We start from the raw sequence: 19,538 nt of genomic DNA, 5'->3' as shown, positions 1-19,538 counted from the left end.
CTTTCAGGGTCCCTTCCAGTTCTATGAGATAGGTATCTCTCTATATATTATTTTATTTAGGAGGTAACCAATCCATGCTGCTGAGGCCAGGAAGCAAAGAAAACTTCAAGGTGGTCAAAATTAGGCTTATTAAATAGGGGTGGGGGTTTCTCAAATCTTTGCATCCCAGTAAGTAGCATCATAAGACTGACATACAGTAAAATACTTGCAGCGGGGAAGAATTAAGTCTTTAACAACAGAATTTAAACAATTAAATGAGGAATTCAACCTTTTACATCTTGGCAATAGCAAGTTACTACTTAATTTTCCACTCTGATCAACTGATTATATTTTTGATCTGAATAAAGTCAATATGATCTTTTGACTTTGGCTAAAAAGTCTGTGGGCTAAAAAAACAAATATACTGGAAAAGAATTAGTTACCAGTTTAAACAACAAATACTGTTATTTGGTGATGAGATCTTTTCTACAATGAACTATATTTAAAAATAACCATTACAGTAAGGTTTTCTTTCTAAATTTTTTCAATGGTTACTGGGGAAGATATAGGGAGTGTTTAGCATTCATTAATATATGGACTATTCGAAAACATTTTTAGAGATATGAGAATTAAGTATATATTAATTTCTATTGGTAATGCTAAAGACCTTAAAACATGCACGTTTAATAACATTTTTTGAAGGACAAGTAGCAGCAGTTGATGGCAAGGATATTATATGAAACCATAGTTCGTAAATCCCATTCTAGCCTCCTTTACCAATCCATGTGAAATACTTTCAGAATCTATCAGCAATCCTCTTAACCCACTCCTCATGCCACACTCCAGATTCTTTTATCCCCTTAGACTAGAGTCCCCCAGTAGAGCTTCCTCTGGCTAATGAAAAATTAGGGGGTTTGTTGGCAGGCCTCCCAAATCAGCATCACTTTAGATCAGGGGTTGGCAACCTTTCAGAAGTGGTGTGCCGAGTCTTCATTTCTTCACTCTAATTTAAGGTTTTGCGTGCCAGTAATACATTTTAACGTTTTTAGAAAGTCTCTTTCTACAAGTCTATAATATATAACTGAACTATTGTTGTATGTAAAGTAAACAAGTTTTGTAAAATGTTTAAGAAGCTTAATTTAAAATTAAATTAAAATGCAGAGCCCCCTGGACCGGTGGCCAGGACCCAGGCGGTGTGAGTGCCACTGAAAATCAGCTCGCGTGCCATAGGTTGCCTACCCCTGCTTTAGATGTTGCTCCAACAAAGAACAAGTTCCCCAATCAACTCCAGGAGGAGGCAATGTCATCCAATCATCTAACACTCAATATAGTCTTCCTATTTGCAGTTCCTCAAGCAAGGACTTGTGGAGAGTCCTGAGTCCACTATTCCACCTGCTGCCAATGCAAATTTGTGGGCATGTACTTCAGGCATTCTAACCCCAATGGAGGTACCACGTAGGTACTGCTAAGAATACCCCAAAATTAACTCATTTAAATATGGTTAGGCAGTATAGTATGTGTAGAATCTTTTCAGCCATGATTCACACACACAGTGTTGCAATGGGGTGAACATGAAAGTGTCACATCCTAGTTACAGAAACACTTATTTGTATTATAGACAGAGCCTACAGCTATTTCTGGAAGTAAAAAAAAAAATTAACTTGAGTATTAAAGATAAAACTCAATTTTTACCTCTCTGTTGAAAGTATATGTATTAACTTTAATAAAAATTCACTGAACATCTGAGGACAAGTTGAAGAAAGGTGCACTTGTAATCGAGTAAGAAATTCTTGCATAGCTTGTGTAGCTGTTGGCCCAACCTGAAAATAGATTTCAAAAGTTGTTTATGCTACGAGGAAGCATTTGTTTAAAGTACATTGACTGTAAAATGTTTTATGAGAAAAGCATTATGTCAACTACACTTGCATTCCTGAATAATTTCTGTGGAATTTCCATTGGGTGGATACAAGTCTTAACTTTTCTTATTTGCATTCTACCACCAGCGATGGGTCATAACACCACAAACATTCAGTTCTTGGTTAAAAACAAAGATTGTTCCCCCTCAAAACAGTTCTTTTTTAGAAAATTTCTGATCTTTAATGAGTAATTTAGCTTATCTAACATGAAACCTCTTAATCTGAACTGATTTTCACATAGAAACATATGTATTAGAAGTAGTCCGCAAATAAATATGTAATATAGGCTGGTTAAAAAATATGAGAATCTTACTTTTCATATTTCCTGACTTGATACATACTTTACTACGTAATCTTAAAATGGTTCATTAACAGTTCTCCTAACCAATTTGATTTCAGTTAATAGGGTTTACTTGCATTATTTTACTGTATCTGAAAACAAAATTGTTATTAGGAAATCCCTCACATGGAATATCAAATCACTGGTATACTTTGTAGTGTTTCATTCTACCATAATTCTCCAGAATAGTTCAGAAAAGAAAAAAACATATCCATGAGTTATGCTATTAAAGAAACTAACAGCATGAACAAAGGAAAGGTTACTTACCTTACCAATAACTTGAGAAGAAAGCAAACTCTGGCAAGTCAGGTGTAAAAGTATAATCAGGAAGGCCAAAAAAAGAATAGGAAGAGCAACTAGCACACAGACACAAAAACTAACAATCAACATTTTTCTAAGTATATCAGAAGCAAGAAGCCTGCCACACAATTAGTGGGGCTACTGGATGATTGAGGTGCTAAAGGAGCACTCAAAAAAGACAAGGCCATTGCAGAGAACTTAAACAAATTCTTTGCATTGGTTTTCACTGCAGAAGATGCGAAGGAGATTCCCACACCTGAGCCATTCTTTTTAGGTGACAAATCTGAGGAACTGTCCCAGAGTGAGGTGTTAACTGGCAGTTTTGGAACAAACTGATAAATTAAATAGTAAAAAGTCACCAGGACCAGATGGTATTCTCCCAAGAGTTCTGAAGGAACTAAAATATGAAACTGCAGAAATACTAACTGTGGTATGTAACCTTTCGCTTAAATCAGCCCCTGCACCAGATGACAAAGGATAGCTAATGTAACACCGTTTTTTTTAAAAAGGCTCCAGAGGCAATCCTGGCAATTACAGGCTGGTAAGCCTAACTTCAGTACCAGGCAAATTGGTTGAAACTATAGTAAAGAAAGGAATTATCAGACACATCAACACGATATGTTGGAGAAGAATCAGTGCAGTTCTTGTAAAGGGAAACCATGACTCGCCAATCTGCTAGAATTCTTTGAAAAGTCAACGAACATGTGGATACGGGTGACCCCAGTGGATATAGTATACTTGAACTTAAAAAAAAAAAAAAAAAAACCTACCACACACCTTTGACAAGGTCCCTCACAAAAGGCTCTTAAGCAAAGAAAGCAGGCATACGATAAGAGGGAAGTCCATACATGGATCAGTAACTGGTTAAAACATAGGTAAAAGGGTAGGAATAAATGGTTAATTTTCACAGTGGAAAGAGGTAAATACTGAGGTTCCCCAAGGATCTGTACCAGGACCTGTGCTGTTCAATTTATTCATAAATGATCTGGAAACAGGGATAAACAGTGAGGTGGCAAAGTTTGCAGATGATACAAAATTACTCAAGATAGTTAAGTTGAAAGCTGACTGAAGCGTTACAAAGGGACCTCACAAAACTCTCACTGGGCAAGCAAATGGCAGATGACATTCAATGTTGATAAGCGCAAAGTAACGCACATTGGAAAACATAATTCCCAACTATACATCTAAAATGATGGGGTCTAAATTATGGAGAGAAAACTAAAACAATCCAGATTTCTCCTATGGGAATGTTCTTCAATAGAGCTACAAATGTGGATTCAGCTCTAGTGGAATGTGCTATTACTCAGTGAGAAGGCTGCACCCCCATATTTTCATAGCAGGTCAAGATGCAACCCCACTTCGCCTTTATGTGAAAACTGGCTGGCTCTTCATACCATCTGTAACTGATATAAATAGCCTGTGAGAGACCTGGAATGGTTTAGTCTTGTCCAGATAGAACGCAGAGGCCCTTCGGACATCCAGTGAATGAAGGCTTGATTTTTCTCTGAAGAAATGAGGTTTTGGGTAGAAAACTTGTAGGTGAATCTCCTGATTAATGTTATGCTCCAGGAGACCTTTGGAAGGAAGTGAGGATGGGGATGTAGTATAACCTTGGCTTTGTAGAAGGTGACGGATGCTGCATCAGCCCAGCTCCCCCATTCTCCTTCCTAAGGTGATGGCAATTAGGAACAAAATGTTCAGGGAGAGATGGAAGAGGGAGCAGGTTGCCATTGGTTTGAAGGTTTTCCATAAGGCATTTAAAACAAGGTTGGGGGGGCCAGGTGTCAAAGAGAGAACAAGTTCTAAGAAATCTAATTGCTGTAGGATAGGCAAAGACTGAAGCCTTGGATGGGTGAGTGGAAGGCTGTGATGACAGCCAGATGTACTCTAATAGGTAGTAGACCAGGATCTTGGAAAGCAGGACTTCCAAGGCTTGAGAAGATGGGAAGGACACCAGAATTGGAAGCATTTCCATTTCTGGAGGTAAGTCTTGTGAGTAGTGGACTTTCCACTGGATAAGAAAACTGACTGAAATCTACCTGAAAAGACCAACTTCATGCCTGAGAGTGATTTAGGAAGGAGGGATTAGGATGGATGATGGTCCCTGAGTTCTGAGTCAATAGGTCCTTTGTGAAAAGCAATCTAAGGGACATTAACTCCGAGACATGGATGGGGTTTGGGGTTACCATACCTGTCTCAGCCAAACAGGTGCTATGAGCATAGCTCTTGCTCCTTCTCAGCACCGCCTGAAAAGGGTCTTAAGGATTAACAGAATAGATGGAAAGGCATAAAGAAGGATATTGGGCCTTGGTGTTATCAGGCATCCCCCTGAGAATTGTGGCTTTAGCCTCCCTTGGAGCAGAGCAGGCAACATTCCATGTTGTTTGGGGTGGCCAAGAAGTTTACCCTGGCATCCCCTAGGGATATATACTCATGCCTCCCTATATACCCTCATTTAGAGCACTTGGCACTGCTCAGCTCAGACAAGGGCTGGCAGACATGACTTTGCAGTCTCTGATTGAGACTCACAAGCACTCATACAGCCTATGGTAGTGCACTCATCGGGACATATACTTGAAGAACAATAATTACACAGAAAAATTATCACAATAATCTAAAACCATACAAGTGATGATGGTGCAAGCCATGGACATAATTTTACCTAGTGTTGTAAAACCTCATTAACTATAATTCTGAGTTACTTCTGTTTTTGTAATTAGCAGCATTACCTGTTGACTGTGTTGATTTGTTCCATGAGGATTAGTGCCTGAAAGAAATTTCACTAAAACATGAATGAGGTTGGGATCTGACACCAACAGTTGGGCAGTACTTTCCTGAGCTCCGATGGCACTGCTTGAACCAGCTAAAAACAAAAACATAAAAACAGAATTTGAACTGCAAGTACTAAAAAAATTAATAAAATTTATACTTTTATATACACGATGCTTTATTCATTACTCCATTTTGAATAATGATGTATAAACGACTATAAGTTATTTACCATTCACTGAGGTTCTGAGTATACCATTTTCCCACCACCAAATCTAACAAACCCCCAACTGGATAGTTCCCTCTGAGATGTGTGCCTGGATGGCCGCGCACAAGAGAATGAAGGGCCACCCACCTAAATTAGTGGAGCCGCGCAGGTGTGGCTCCACTAATTAGGTGCCTGGACTCTGGAGAAGACACATATATAAGGTGATGTTGTGGCCTTGGGGGGGAATAGGGAGTAGATGGGAGGGGACAGTGGCATGAGAAGAGGGGGTGGGGGGAATTTGGGACATGCAGGGCTGTGGCAACCAGAGAAAGAGGCGACTTTCCCCAGCTCCAGGGCTGCGACTGCCGGGGAGAGACGGCCCTCCTTCCCAGCCCCTGCTCAGGGGCTGCCATGGTGAGGGAGACCCCCTTCCTTCCCAGCCCCAGCTCGGAGGCTGCCACAGTGGGGGAGAGAGAGAGCACATCCATCGCATTAAAAAGGTAATACTACTGATATTAAAATGTGAGTTGTGTGCTTTTATTTGTAGAACAAAAAAAAATTTTTTTTTTTATTAATATAGCACTTTTATCCAAAGTGCTTTACTATAGTTAGCTAATGGTACAAACAACATTTGGAAAGATCATTAAGTGGTCCACAGAGACCCTCAGCAATTTTCAAGTGGTCCGCGAAAAAAAAAAAAGTTTGAGAACCACTGATCTAGTCTGCTCTCCTGTATAACACAGGCCATAGAACTTCCCCAAAATAATTCCTAGAGCATAACTTTTAGAAAAACACCCAGTCTTCATTTTAAAATGGTCAGTGATGAAGAATCCACCACAACCCTAGGTAAATTGTTACAGTGATTAATCACTCTCACCACTAAAAATGTTCACCTTATTTCAAGTCTGAATTTCTCTGGCTTTAAACTTCCAGCTACTGGATGCGTTATACCTTTCTCTGCTAGACTGAAGAGCCCTTTATCCACTATTTGTTCCCCATATAGGTACTTCTAGACTAATCAAGTCACCTCTTATCTTTTTCTTTGTTAAACTAAATAAATTGAGCTCTTTGAGTCCCTAACTATAAGGCATAGTTTCTCATCTTTTAACCATTCTCATGGCTCTTCTCTGAATCCCATCCAATATATCAACAGTCTTCTTGAACTGGGGACACCAGAACTGGACACAGTATTCCGGCAGCAGTTGCACCAGTGTCAAACACAGAGGTAAAATTACTTTTATATTCCTACTCCAGATTCCTCTGTTTATGCATCCAAAAATTGCATTAGCTCTTTTGACCAAATCATCACATTGCGAGCTCATGTTCACCTAATTATCCACCATGACCCCCAAATCTTTTTCAGAGTCACTGCTTCCCAAGATAGAGTCCCTCATCCGGTAAGTATGTCCTACACTCTTTGTTCCTAGATATATGCGCTTACATTTAGCTGTATTAAAATGCATAATGTTTATTTGCACCCAGTTTACCAAGCGATACAGACTACTCTGTATCTGTGATTCGTCCTCTTCATCCTTTACTACTCCCCACCCAATTTGTGTGTCATCTGCAAACTTATTCAGAGAGGATTTTATGTTTTCTTCCAGATCGTTGATAAAAAATGTTAAATAGCATAGGTCCAAGAACCAATCCATGTGAGACCCCACTGGAAACACCCCCTCTTGATGACGATTCCCCATTTACAATTTCATTGAGATCTATCAGTTAGCCAATTTTTAATCCATTTAATGTGTGCCATGTTAAATTTGTATCATTCTAGTTTTTTAGTCAAAATGTCATGCAGTAGCCAGTCAAACATCTTACAGAAGTCTAAGTATATTATGTCAACACTTACTTTTATCAACCAAGCTTATAATCTCATTTTTAAAAAAGATATCAAGTTAGTTTAACAGGATAAGGGTTCCATAAACCCATGCTAATTGGCATTAATTACAGTACTCTCTTAATTCTTCATTAATCAAATTCCACATCAGTCACTCCACTCAATTTCTGAATTTGCCCATAAAATATTCTTAAGATAGAAGCAAGTTTTAGTTTTGTGGAGGCAATATGTTCAGAGAACTCTATTCTAACCTTTGATCTTCCTCAGCCCAGGTCTTTTCTATTATTACATGCACTCATTAAGCTCTCAGGCAAGGACTATGTAGTCTATCTGCTCTTTAAAGCAGACTTTTGGCAACTACTATATATACTTCAAGATTTGTCAATAGGAATAAACCCCCCAAGTTTGGGGGTGAGAGTGATATTGAAATACAGGTAAAATTAGAATATATCAGATGATCCAAAATAAGGCTTAATGAATACATAGCAAACTTAATCATATGCAAGGCACGTGAGTAAGAAAACTCAGCTACAACAGACTTGGAAAAGTGTGGAAGCCCTACTGGAATAGATACATTTACTTACTTTCATCAAACTGTACTGGCCTGAACATCTATTTAGATAGATATAGACTTCAACCCATAGATGAGATGAGGAAAAAATACTGAGAAAGTTTGCTTTCTTTATATTTGAGAGTTTCCTTGGCATCTATTTTATCAAGAATAGCTTCTCCCTTGGAAAGGATGTAGATGAGCGAAAAAGGAAATTCTGTCTCAGACTTCCTCTTCATTATACAATAGTTTCCTTACACTAACTAGTAAGTCTCCACCCACCAGGAGGCAAAGTACTGTCAATCAAGATGAGTATTAAATCCCGACAACTTCTATCTCAACTGAAAAGCTTTCAAAGCAGTGAAATAAAGTTAATGGTGGAGAGGCTTGCCATGAAAAGAAATCCCTCTAGGAAAATGGAGGGAAACAGGAGGGAAGGAGAAGAGGAAAACAAAAATAGAAGAATTTTCAGTGAGTAGTTTTCCTTTGTCATAAGTTGCCTGTCCACAATTACAGATTTTTCATATTAATTAGATACAGCAAACACATACTGAAAGAGATTCTTACAGAGGTGTAAAGAGCATATGCTTCACACTGATTTGTCAATATTGTTCTGAGTCCAATTAATTAAGCCAAGACTGATGAAGAAAACTAAACTGGGGCTCAAAGAGAAAACAGGCTGAAGCAGCCGTCTCAACCTCAGAGGTAGGCAACATCAGCCCCATGAAACAGTAAAGAGGGGATGTGCTGTAGTCATTCAATTATTTTTGTAAATTCTGTCCCTCCTTAGATTAAAACATTGCACAACAATATATTCTATAAGTGTCCCCGGTGCAATGTTCAATATATTTATAGTAGTTAGATGCAAACAGACATACAATCTTCCTGAAAAATCCACTGAATGCTATTGGGAAGATGAGGTATTCACCATCTTTTTTCAATAAATGATTGGTCATATCACATTGACCAAGTAATGTTAGTGGCGATTCTTTTGTTCTTAATTTTTTTTCTTTTTCACTTGCAACATTTAGTAGTGAAACTGCAAGTTAATTTTTTATGGAGGAGTGTATTCAGGGTACAGTGTTTAAATTGCCCCTTGTGCATTACCTGGAGGTGAAGTTACTAAAAAAATTGCAGGTGGTTTTTTTGGCTAAGTGCATCTTCACCTTTCAATATTTCTGTGACCCAAATCACTGCATAAAAGCTGGGGGGGAGGGGGGGAAGAAGGAGGAGGAGGAAAGGGGCAGCAAGGCTCCTCCCTTTTCTGGCCAGACTTAGCACTTCCCCGCTCTGGCGATGGCAGGCCTGGGGTAAATCAGCCCCTCTGGGCAGGGTTTGCCTTCCCCCTTCTGTGCTACTTTGGACATATTTTCAGGGTAGGCCTCAGGGTCGGCCTAAGGGGTGATCCTCCACCAAACAAAAAGAAACAGTCTCGAACACAAAAACAAAGGTGGATACCTTTTCCCTGCCTCCTCACTGGGGCAGGTTGTGGTCCTGTTTGCCCTGGGGTGTCAGTCCTTCCCCTAGCAGGCACTCAGATTTGGCTGTTTCCCCTATGGGAAGGAGCACGGCCTCTCACCCTTGAGAAGCTTATATCCCTGCTGCCACTAGCCTGGCAGCAGGTTCTCTTTCCCCTTTTCTCTCACCACAGGAGCTGTTTTTAAAGGTCTCAGGCAGCCCTTAATTGGATTCAGGTGTCCCTAATTGACCTGAGGTAACTCTTTCTCAGCTCATAAGGAAAAGGGCCTGTAACATTCTAAGGCTCAAGGCTTACAGAGGCCAAACATGTTAATTGGAGGGCAGTGTTGAACAACCACCACCTATATATTGAAATTCCCAGCAGTGCTCTGCCTGAAAGGAGCAAAGACAATTCTGCAGTCCTTCTTGAGTTTGCTGAAGAACAGCTTCAAGTTGATCATGTCTTCATTTGCTTCCACAAGAACAGATGACAGAGCTGCATTGCTCTGTACTTTCAACTTTTTGGGCTTTGAGATTGTGAGACCAGGGCATCCCCTTGTCCCCAAGAGACCAGATGCTTGCTTCATGGCCTATATGTTTGAGAGAGACTCTTCAGAAGCAGCACGCTCTTGCAGTCGTCTGGCCTGACTTTGTCACGGGGGGGAGGGGTGTTGAAGACTAAGATACAGCTCCTGAAGGAAGCTGATATAGTGCTTCTGGAAAACCTGAAACAGTGACTTAAGTTATCATTGAGGCTACATTTTGAGGCTGATAGCATAAAGTCTCACTTTTAAGATCAAATTTTATGTACTGCTCTTTTAGTTCAATAGACAGCTTTATTCAAGGAAACATTTTATCTTGGAGAACCCAAAGAAACTGTTTTTCTGCATTTTGAGATGAACAAGAATCCGTTCTATCTTGCTATTTAACAAATCCTAATATTCACATTTTGTTTTAGGAAAATAATGTGTTTTTCATTTTGTCAGTCCTCTTCATTTCCTACCACTTCCTTCATCTTTTGTCATACTGAGACAGATAAATTAATACAATACTGTATGGTAATTGCTAAACAGTCATTTGCAATATAGATAAGCAACCTTCCCAGTTATTAATCAGAATGTGAATCAAGCATCTAATCAATTCAATAATGAAAGTTAATGGTGCAAATATCTGTAAGGTGCAGCCCAAAAGACACTGATCTTGTACACAAGGTCACATGTGCACAGAGTGGGAGCCACATGGACAAATACTCAAAGAAGAAAGTTTTCCTGTTGGTTGTTTTGAGGATTCTCTCCTGTCTACCTAGAAGCACTATAAGCTGGTTTTGTCATCTTTACAGCAAAGGATCTGTAATGCTGCCTTTCTTCTCCTCTCATGGATATACTTTTTCCCCCCCTCTCATATAGGGTCTTGAAGGGCAAGTCTTCTGTAGTGTTCTGGACCTCCCTGCGAAACCTGGAAGAATAAGCCATGATTCCTAGTGCATCATGATAGCAGTTGCCATTGACCTTGATCCAATGTCGGCTGCATCAACTGCAGACAATAATGCAGTTCTGACCACCAGCTTGCCTTCGCTGACAAAGGGCCTGAAATTAAACCCTGTTCTGTTGGGATAATTAGTCCCTAGAAATGTTGAATAATTTAGATCATACTTAGCCAACACAGCTTGATGGCTCAATATAAAAAATTGGAGGCTAGTAGATGTAAACACCTTTCTCCCCAGCAGGTCCAGATGTTTGGCCTCCTTATCAGTGGTGACTGTTGGGTATTGCTGCCTACATCTTTCTGTGGCAGCCTAAACAACCAGGGAGTTTGGAGGGAAGTGGAAAAATAAAAACTCTGCTTTCTTTGCCAGGACAAAGTCACATTTCTCAGATCTCTTGGGGGTAGGAGGTTGCACATTGCCAGTGTATGCCATTTGACTCATGCCTCTTCCAGCATGGCTTCGTTCACCAGAAGTCCTATCTGGCTGAATCCTGTGGGTTGCAGGATGTCCAAGAACTTATGCTATGTATCCTGGACTTCATCTAAGGAGAGCTGGAGTTCTTCCGCCACCCTTCATAGCAGCTCTTGGAATTGCCTGTGGCTTAACTCTCAGTGGAATACACACAGGGACCAAAATGCAAAGGAGAAAGTGACTTTCCACACACTAATTGAAATGCTGTGTAACAGAACACACAATCTTTCGTCCAGTCTGTGAGAACTGATTCAAAGAAACTGATAAGCTCAGAGGTTGTTCAATAACATCTAAGAATGAAACAAAGTCCCCATGTTTGAGCAACAAGACCATTTGCACTCTCTATCTTGCATCAGTGTCAAACCTTAGATCATTACTCCCTCTCTAAATGCACTCAAAACTGTGCTCAGAGCCAAGGCTAATTTCCTCATTGCAATTACAAAACAAATCAAAAGGTGACCCAAAAAAAAGGGATAATCTCATGTTATTTCTCAAAGTTTAAATCTTAAGATTTGACATGACAAGCTCATATAGCCCTATAAATTTCCAGAGTAAATTTCTAAAACAATAGAGTGTTTACAAAAGTTAACATAAAAAGGATTGTGTTCCCCTAACAAGGTTTGAATTTTTTTTTGTCTGATGCCCTGGATGGACTTGTGTACAGGCAAGACCTGGCCTCTTGCCTTCAGACAAAAAACAGGTACTAGCTCTCCAAACTCAGATTATGAATGTTTATCATGAGAAGACACTCAAGCTCTCAATCTGAAAAGAAAGAGTTTGTTGTGGGTAGAAGAAAAAAACAAGTAAAAAGAATTTCTTCTCTTCCTATTCCATAAAGATGAAAAATGGAGACACTAGAAAGCTGCAGGGTAATCTCTGCTATCAAGTAAGGCCTATTCTGTGGACTGCTTCTCACAAATTGCTCCAGATGGAGCACCATGAACAAAAAATATCACTCCATAGCCAGAGAAGTTAGGGTACACTAACATAATTTTGATCAAAAAGCAGGGAGGAAAGAGTAAAAGCCAAAAACAAAAGAAAAAGAAAATAACTAGAAGTGGAAGCTAGTACAGTTTCAATCTGCTCTGAGTGAAAAATAGTGTAAGAACTCCATAGCAGCGTGGTGTAGTGGATTTGGCACAGGACTGATTTGGCACCTTGGGTTATAGTCTCAAGACAGCCATTTACTCACTAGGTACCCTTGGGAAAGTTACTTTGCCTCTTGGTTTCTCCAGCTATAAAATGGTAACATTTACCTACCTCAAAGAAAGAGGACCTGGTGTAAGACAGTATGGCAGGAGACCCTGAGGAAAGCTGAGAAAGCAATGGATGGATTGTATCAGAGAAGAAGGTAAGCAGGTGGACCTTAATATTGCCTCAAATAGAGGAAAATGGCAGACCCTTGAACAATTACTCAACACGAGATGAAGGGATAAGAGGAAGAAGATAGCTTACATACCTCAAAGGGATGTTGTGTGGACTCACAGGTTAGTTAAAAGTTTGTAAAGAACTTTGAAAATATCAAGCATTTTAGAAGAGATTTATTAGTGTGACATTTAGACAGGATAGCAATGGATGTCCTGGAAATACTTAATTATAGTTTCTTAAATCAGCACTAACACTTCCAACAAGGGACTGACAACAAATTTATTGGAATTTCCTGTCGGCGTTTGCTGTTAAGTGATGTCACCTGATATTCAGAATGACCTAAGGGATTAGTTGTCAAAAAACAGTTACAGAAATATTTATATCTTAAAGGGTTATTTTAGCAAGTAGATTTAACTGCATGTGTGCTGGTGAAGTATAACTTTGTGAACTAACTTACATTCCACTCGGCAACATCTGAATAAAACTACATTTTCGTTCAAATCCTACTTCATTGTAAAAATTTAGAAGAGCATACAAGGGTGTCTAGTCACAGGAAAAAAAGTTAAAGTCAGAAATGTTAACCAAAAAAAAACCAGTAAGCAGTTAAAAACAAAAAGAACAGGAGTACTTGTGGCACCTTAGAGACTAACAAATTTATTAGAGCATAAGCTTTCGTGGACTACAGCCCACTTCTTCGGATGCATATCGAGTGAAACATATATTGAGGAGATATGTATACACATCTCCTCAATATATGTTTCACTCTTTTTGCAGATACAGACTAACACGGCTGCTACTCTGAAACAAAAACAAAGGATTTACAGCAAAGGTTAAAGATTGACAGAAATGTAAGAACAATTAAACTTCTTTAAAGTGCTTGTCATGCCACTGTAGTGAGGTATTATAGATATATACTATGCTGGGGAAAAACATCTAGCTAAGTTACCTTGCATGTTTTCTTTTCTCTTTTTTCCCTATTTTTTATTGACAGCCCAAGGGAGTGAAAGTCAAGCTGAGTTTTCCCTTCCATCACCAGTTATAAAAATGTTGCCATCATTAAGAACCTACTGTTTACAGGGGGAGTGAACAGTATAAATGATTTAGTATGCTGTTCTGATGATGTACAAGAAGGAACAGAATCCAGCGCCCTCTCTTTGTGATAATACTGCATAGTTAACAGGAATAAAAAATGCAGCAAAAACTTGTGTCACTGAAGATAGCAGGTAAGCCCGAAAGGAGCAGATATGCTCAGTAAGAATATCCTATTTTAAACAGAGGTTTGTTAGATGAATTACACTTGAAATCTTCTATTTTTTCCCCACACATGACATCACCCATAGTATGGATTTATAGTAAGTCACTACAAAACCTGGGTAAGATTCAGACACCCTGCAGGTGAATGGCACCAAAATTCACTACCTATCCCCTGAAAAAAAAAACCCTGCATTTTACTTTATTTCATTTGTAATTTAGTTTTCAAGCATCATAACAAAAACAACACTCAGAGAAAACTTACAGTTAAGCTGCATGTTCGTCATAAGAGTTAGGCTATGAAGCACAAGGCACCACGTCCGGAGTAAGGTATTAGGATACCAGGCCAGCACTGTCAGAAAGCTAGTTACTGATGCTGTAAAGAAGAACACACTTTATTTTTTCAAAACACTGAGCCCTTAACAAAAGGTAATAATCAGGAATTTATATTAGGACTGAAAGTTCATTACATTTCTTTTGCTGCTAATCCTGTGCATTTAAAAGAGACTGTACATGAATTAACACAAGTAGAATTTTTCACAATGTCAATGTAAAATCCTGCCACCTTATAAACAAAGGCAGCACATGAAAAAAAATATGAATTTTTTTGTTTTCAAGGAATACATTATAGCATTCTATGGCTAACAGATTGAAGTATGCAACTTCATTAATGTAGGCTTTAATGTTTTGAACTTTGCTGAAGAATACTGTAGTTTTTTAAATAAAGGCTAACCACAATTATCTACAGGAGAAAATTTGAGGTATGCCTTCATACCAAGCTGCCACTAAGATATATCCCCAAAGTCTTCCAAATTACAGAATGGAATAAATGAGACAGTGACTGATTTGTTTCAGTGCTTTATGTGCTAGCAAGGTTAAGACTTTTCTACGACCAGGCTATTTTTCCTGTGTGGATCAAAAATCCACTCCTCAGGGTACACTGTGGGGTTGCCATTTCAGCAGCAAAATCCCCAATAACATGTTCACTGGAGATTTCAGGGCATGTGACAGGATTCACTAGTGAAACCTGGCAGGAAGCAGTACAGGCTGGATGAAGTATGCTTTGCTTATTTCTAGAGCTGTCTAGAAATCATAACTACTAATTCTGAGCAGTATCCTGTGATGGTTTCTTCCGCCCTTCCAGAAAGACCAAACTGGTAGAATGCTCTCAGATAAATTTTTTGAATGCTATTCATAGGTTATGTTAAGGAAAACAAAGTCAGAGTATTCTCTGGAAAGGAATGTAGAGAGTTTTACCATTGACTTCAATGGGAGCGTTAAGCCAACGCTAGCCACTTGTGAAAATCATACTCTAGCTGTTTACACATCTATTATCCCATTCTAGAATATTTTTACCTTGGTTCAAAGAAATTACAGGTATCCGATTAGCATTATAAAGGAAAACGTCAGCGCCATTATCTTTACTCCCAGAGGAGCTGGAATTCAGGCTTAATGTGAGCCATAACTGTAGAAGCGATTCAAGCTGAAAATAATTAAAAAATATATATAAATAGCTGATATAAAGTAACAAATCAGCAAAAACAGAAATGTACTTCTACACCTTGAAGTGTGAAAAACAAACTATTTTGATTTTTAAAATGTCAATTATCTTATTTACATTCTCTATCCCTGCTCTGGTGACAAGCATAACCAAGCACAATCCTCTTCAGAAGAGCTTTGAAACTTCAAACAGATGTACAGCAATTTCAAGTAAAATTAAACTTCACTTAACATAGTATACGAATACTTTTACTAGAGTCCGGCAATGGCTTTTTATTTCTATATTTTAAACACAGTTAAGAATTATCTGTGCTCCAGGTTTCTCTTAGAAAAGAATGGTTTACATATTGCCAGAAAATCTCAGTATTTAAGATATCTCAGCAGAAGTTCAGCATATAACTTCTGGAATGCCTCATGTGCAAAGCCAGTGACTTTCATTACTCACGAGCAATGATGGGACTATACTATTCAAAATCTGCTAGTGCAATAGACTTTCCATTAAATATTTAAACGGATGTGGGGAGGCACACAAATGTGCTCAGTAACTACAAGTGTGCATACAAACTGAAAGGTAGGCCCCCCAACTATCCATGTTCATACTGTTCAATTTGCATGTGTGCACGCACATGCAAGGGCAAAACATGTAAATGGGTCTCTACTTTTCCACAGTGTGGCCCTTACATAATCAGGACCATTAAATGTTAAGTAATTTTAACCTTTAGTGACATTCATTAATAGTTGAGGTACCCAATGTCCTTCAGTGAAAGATCCAATACTGTTTTTAATTACAGAAGTGTTAAAAAAAATAAAAGTTATGTTCTGTAGACAAGTGTTTAGGATACCTAGTAATTTATTTTATCTCTATTTGCACATGAGAACTTAAAAAGTCATCTACTTAACTAAACAGGTCTTTTCCCATTCTATTTTCAATAGTTAAAAACTACGAATATGGGGAAACGTAACACTCTTCTCTCAATATTAGCATTAAGTACTGGATTAGCCAAAGTTCTGAAAGTTCATAATTCCCTACCTGAACATGATGGACTTGTAGCATGGAAAAGAGTTTGTTGAAGCACACACTCAGCATAGGTATAGAGGACAACTGTATGATCAGCTGGTTGGTCTGGTTAGCAGCATGTAATCCTCTTAGCAATGAATCATCTGTTCCACTAGGAGACTGAGTTACTAAAAAATTAAATCAAGTTTTTTCATAAATTCTTTTGTAGGAAAAGTTATACTAGGCAAAAAATATTTGTATTTACTTATCCAGTACTGATTTTTTCATGTTATATTCAGATCTTTGATGTTTAAGTCACCATACTACTGGTTACAGAAACCTGAAAGGGTGTGCCTGAGTGACAGGTATAAAGCTCTTTACATTCACTATTTGGGGCATGACCCCACTGAAATGGACTTTCAAAGCTGTTGGCCAACAGAAGCTCTATGGTTCTGCTGTGCACTACAGTCAAATAGACTATTGGGAATTCCCTTTTAAGCATTTCACGCAGTCCCATTCCAAGTGGGAGTATGCCCCTTTGTTCAATCAATCACAGCCATCAATCAAGCTCTTGAAAACAAATTTAAAGGACTTCACCAAACATGTCTTTATTCAACTAGAGTCTCCAAATAAACCCATTCCTCTTCTTTATAGCGTTTCCCGTACAGCAGTAGAAAATGGTATATATTTCACAACTTTGTAAAATGACTCTCACTTATTTTTTAGTATCATCACTTGAATTTACAAATTATTTGAGAGAATCCTGAAGTTAAGGTTAACAAGCAAACAAGTTTCAAGTGAAATTCATGGTCAGTAAGTGAAGAGAAAGATTTAGCAGTGTATAGTTACATGTAGGCGACGTGTTTGTTAATGCTTGCAAAATGGAATCAGCCTCCAGAGTAGACATCATTTTCAGCATCAGCTCTGCTTGCTGTTCCAGTCCAACTTCTAGACGGGCATCCAAAGCTATAGAAAGCAGCATACAAGGTAACATTTGAGTATCAATTAAACATGTGGATTATAATGTATTTAAATATCGAATAAAAAGACACTGCTTGATCTACTGAGAGATCAACACAGCTACATATCCAACATTAGCAACTGCCAACACATAATTCTCATTTTTGATTATAATTGGTTAATAGGTTCACTGCTCTTTATGATGGCAGCAAGTGTTAGAAATGTATACTCAGAACAGCAATATCAAAAATTGTGTAGTAATCTGTAAATATATGCTCTCAGGTAGTTATTAACAACAGAACACTAAAGTGCAATATAGTATAGTTTCTCTCTCTCTCTCAAAAAAAGTATACTTCACTTCTCACTTGGCTGCCCCTTCCACAATTACTCATGTACTGAGCATGTGTGCAAGCGCCATTTTTTAGTGGGTCAGAATTCTGGAATGAGAACCAGTTTCCAAAATAACTTCAGAGAGGTACTACTTACAGAAGGCTCTTTTCCCTGCAACACTATACACGTCCTATCTCTGGTTCAGTAAAGCAGCTTTGAAAAAATTATGCTTTTTTTTATTATTATTATTAAATGTAGCAGGGATTGAGTCACAGACTGAAAAAAACAACTTCAGAACAGCTAGAGCATTTTTGTTCAAACTGCCAAAACAAATGCATCATTCTTTTGAGTAGAGGCTAACCATGGAAAACGTCAACACAGTAGGTGAAAGTTTTAGAAAGTCAAAAGTGACTGAAAATGAATTAGAAATTGAAGTTATGTTCTTAACTACAGCATGCACTTTCTTTTTCTAATACACTAATTCCATCTATAATGTAAAATTTGTATAATCTTTCCTAGTTTACTGCATGAACCTCTGGTTTGCCAGTAAAAGAAACTTTATTTATACTCCTGTGAATCTTGAAATTCTGGTGTATGAACTCTCCAACTATGTATCTCAAAGTTAAATCACTTAATGATTTCACAAGCAGAAGGCACATGCCCACTTCAGCATTCCAGTAGCCATTAATTACTATTCAGCAAAGCAAATACTTTAGAAAAATATCTAAAGATTCTACAATAGAATTGAAATAAACCTACTGCTTGCTTACCTTGAGAGACTGACACACTCACAGTCTGTGATCCATTCTTCTCTGTGGATACTTGCGGTTTTGCAACAGGAATTCCAACACCTCCGATATAAGGGTTGTAGTTGTAAGTGCCATAGTCAGCACCCCAGTAATCATACCATGTGCTGCTTATAGGCTTTACCAAATGAGAGAATAAAATGTAAATTATTCATCTTTCGACTGTACAAATGGAAACCATCTGAGATTCTCTCAAATATATTTCTGATATTGGATCAGTACAGAGGAAGTGTAAATAGTATATTTTACCCAACAGAAACTGGACAGCTACATTAAGATTCAAGCAAAAGTTTTCAAAAATTCGTAATCCAATGAGAGCTACTGGGTGCTTAACTTGTTTGACGATCAGGCCACTTATTTCAGTGCCTAAACAAAGAATCAAAAACCTAGCTTTAGGCACCTATCTTTCAGAACCTTGGCATCAACTTTTACTTTTAAGTAATAAACTCTATCTTGCACATATCTATTATACTATGCCTTCATTGTCAAATTTACAGTAGACTCAAGTAGATTGCAGAAGAGACTCTGAAATATGCTTTCTTAAAAAATACAGTGCAACACATCAACATTAATTTGTACAACAGTATTGCCTCAAGGCTTCAGTGTAAAAGGCACTGTAAAAAATAGACAAAAACCACCTCTGCCCCCAAAGAGCTTCCTATCTAATTTAAGACCATTAGCAATGGTGTGTATAATAAGCAAAAGGAAGGAGGGTTAGGAAATAAAATAAAAGCATGTATTAACGTAGCGGAGGGTGTGTGTGTGTGTCTGTGTGTGTGTTAAAATCAGTAACAGATAAATATCAGAAGTCCCTATTAATCATCTACCCAGGTTTCCAGCTGGCAATTTATTGTAGCTGCATAGAAGTGGGTCTTGAGGATGGATATGAACAGGGTAATGGTTTTGTGGACTAGTTCAAGGAAAGCATCCTACTCAGTCAGTCTGGAAGAAAGTGTGATGGTGCCTGTGGAAGCAGCACAGAAATAGGTGATAGAGGTTGGCATTGTTA

At 38.3% G+C, this 19,538-nt stretch overlaps 1 protein-coding gene across 1 annotated transcript in view; it reads right to left on the bottom strand.

Annotated features, from left to right (window-relative positions):
- Window positions 1-19,538, bottom strand: part of BIRC6 (baculoviral IAP repeat containing 6) — a 293,548-nt gene that overhangs the window by 160,851 nt on the left and 113,159 nt on the right. The window contains 7 exon segments of the mRNA XM_008174422.4: window positions 1,672-1,799; window positions 5,265-5,398; window positions 14,202-14,312; window positions 15,293-15,419; window positions 16,467-16,621; window positions 17,283-17,399; window positions 18,494-18,647. Of these exon segments, the coding sequence (XP_008172644.2) occupies window positions 1,672-1,799; window positions 5,265-5,398; window positions 14,202-14,312; window positions 15,293-15,419; window positions 16,467-16,621; window positions 17,283-17,399; window positions 18,494-18,647 (926 nt within the window).

This window comes from Chrysemys picta, chromosome 3, assembly GCF_011386835.1.
Source record: "Chrysemys picta bellii isolate R12L10 chromosome 3, ASM1138683v2, whole genome shotgun sequence".
NCBI classification, from domain to species: Eukaryota; Metazoa; Chordata; order Testudines; family Emydidae; genus Chrysemys; species Chrysemys picta.
This window is presented reverse-complemented; position numbering and strand designations above follow the sequence as displayed.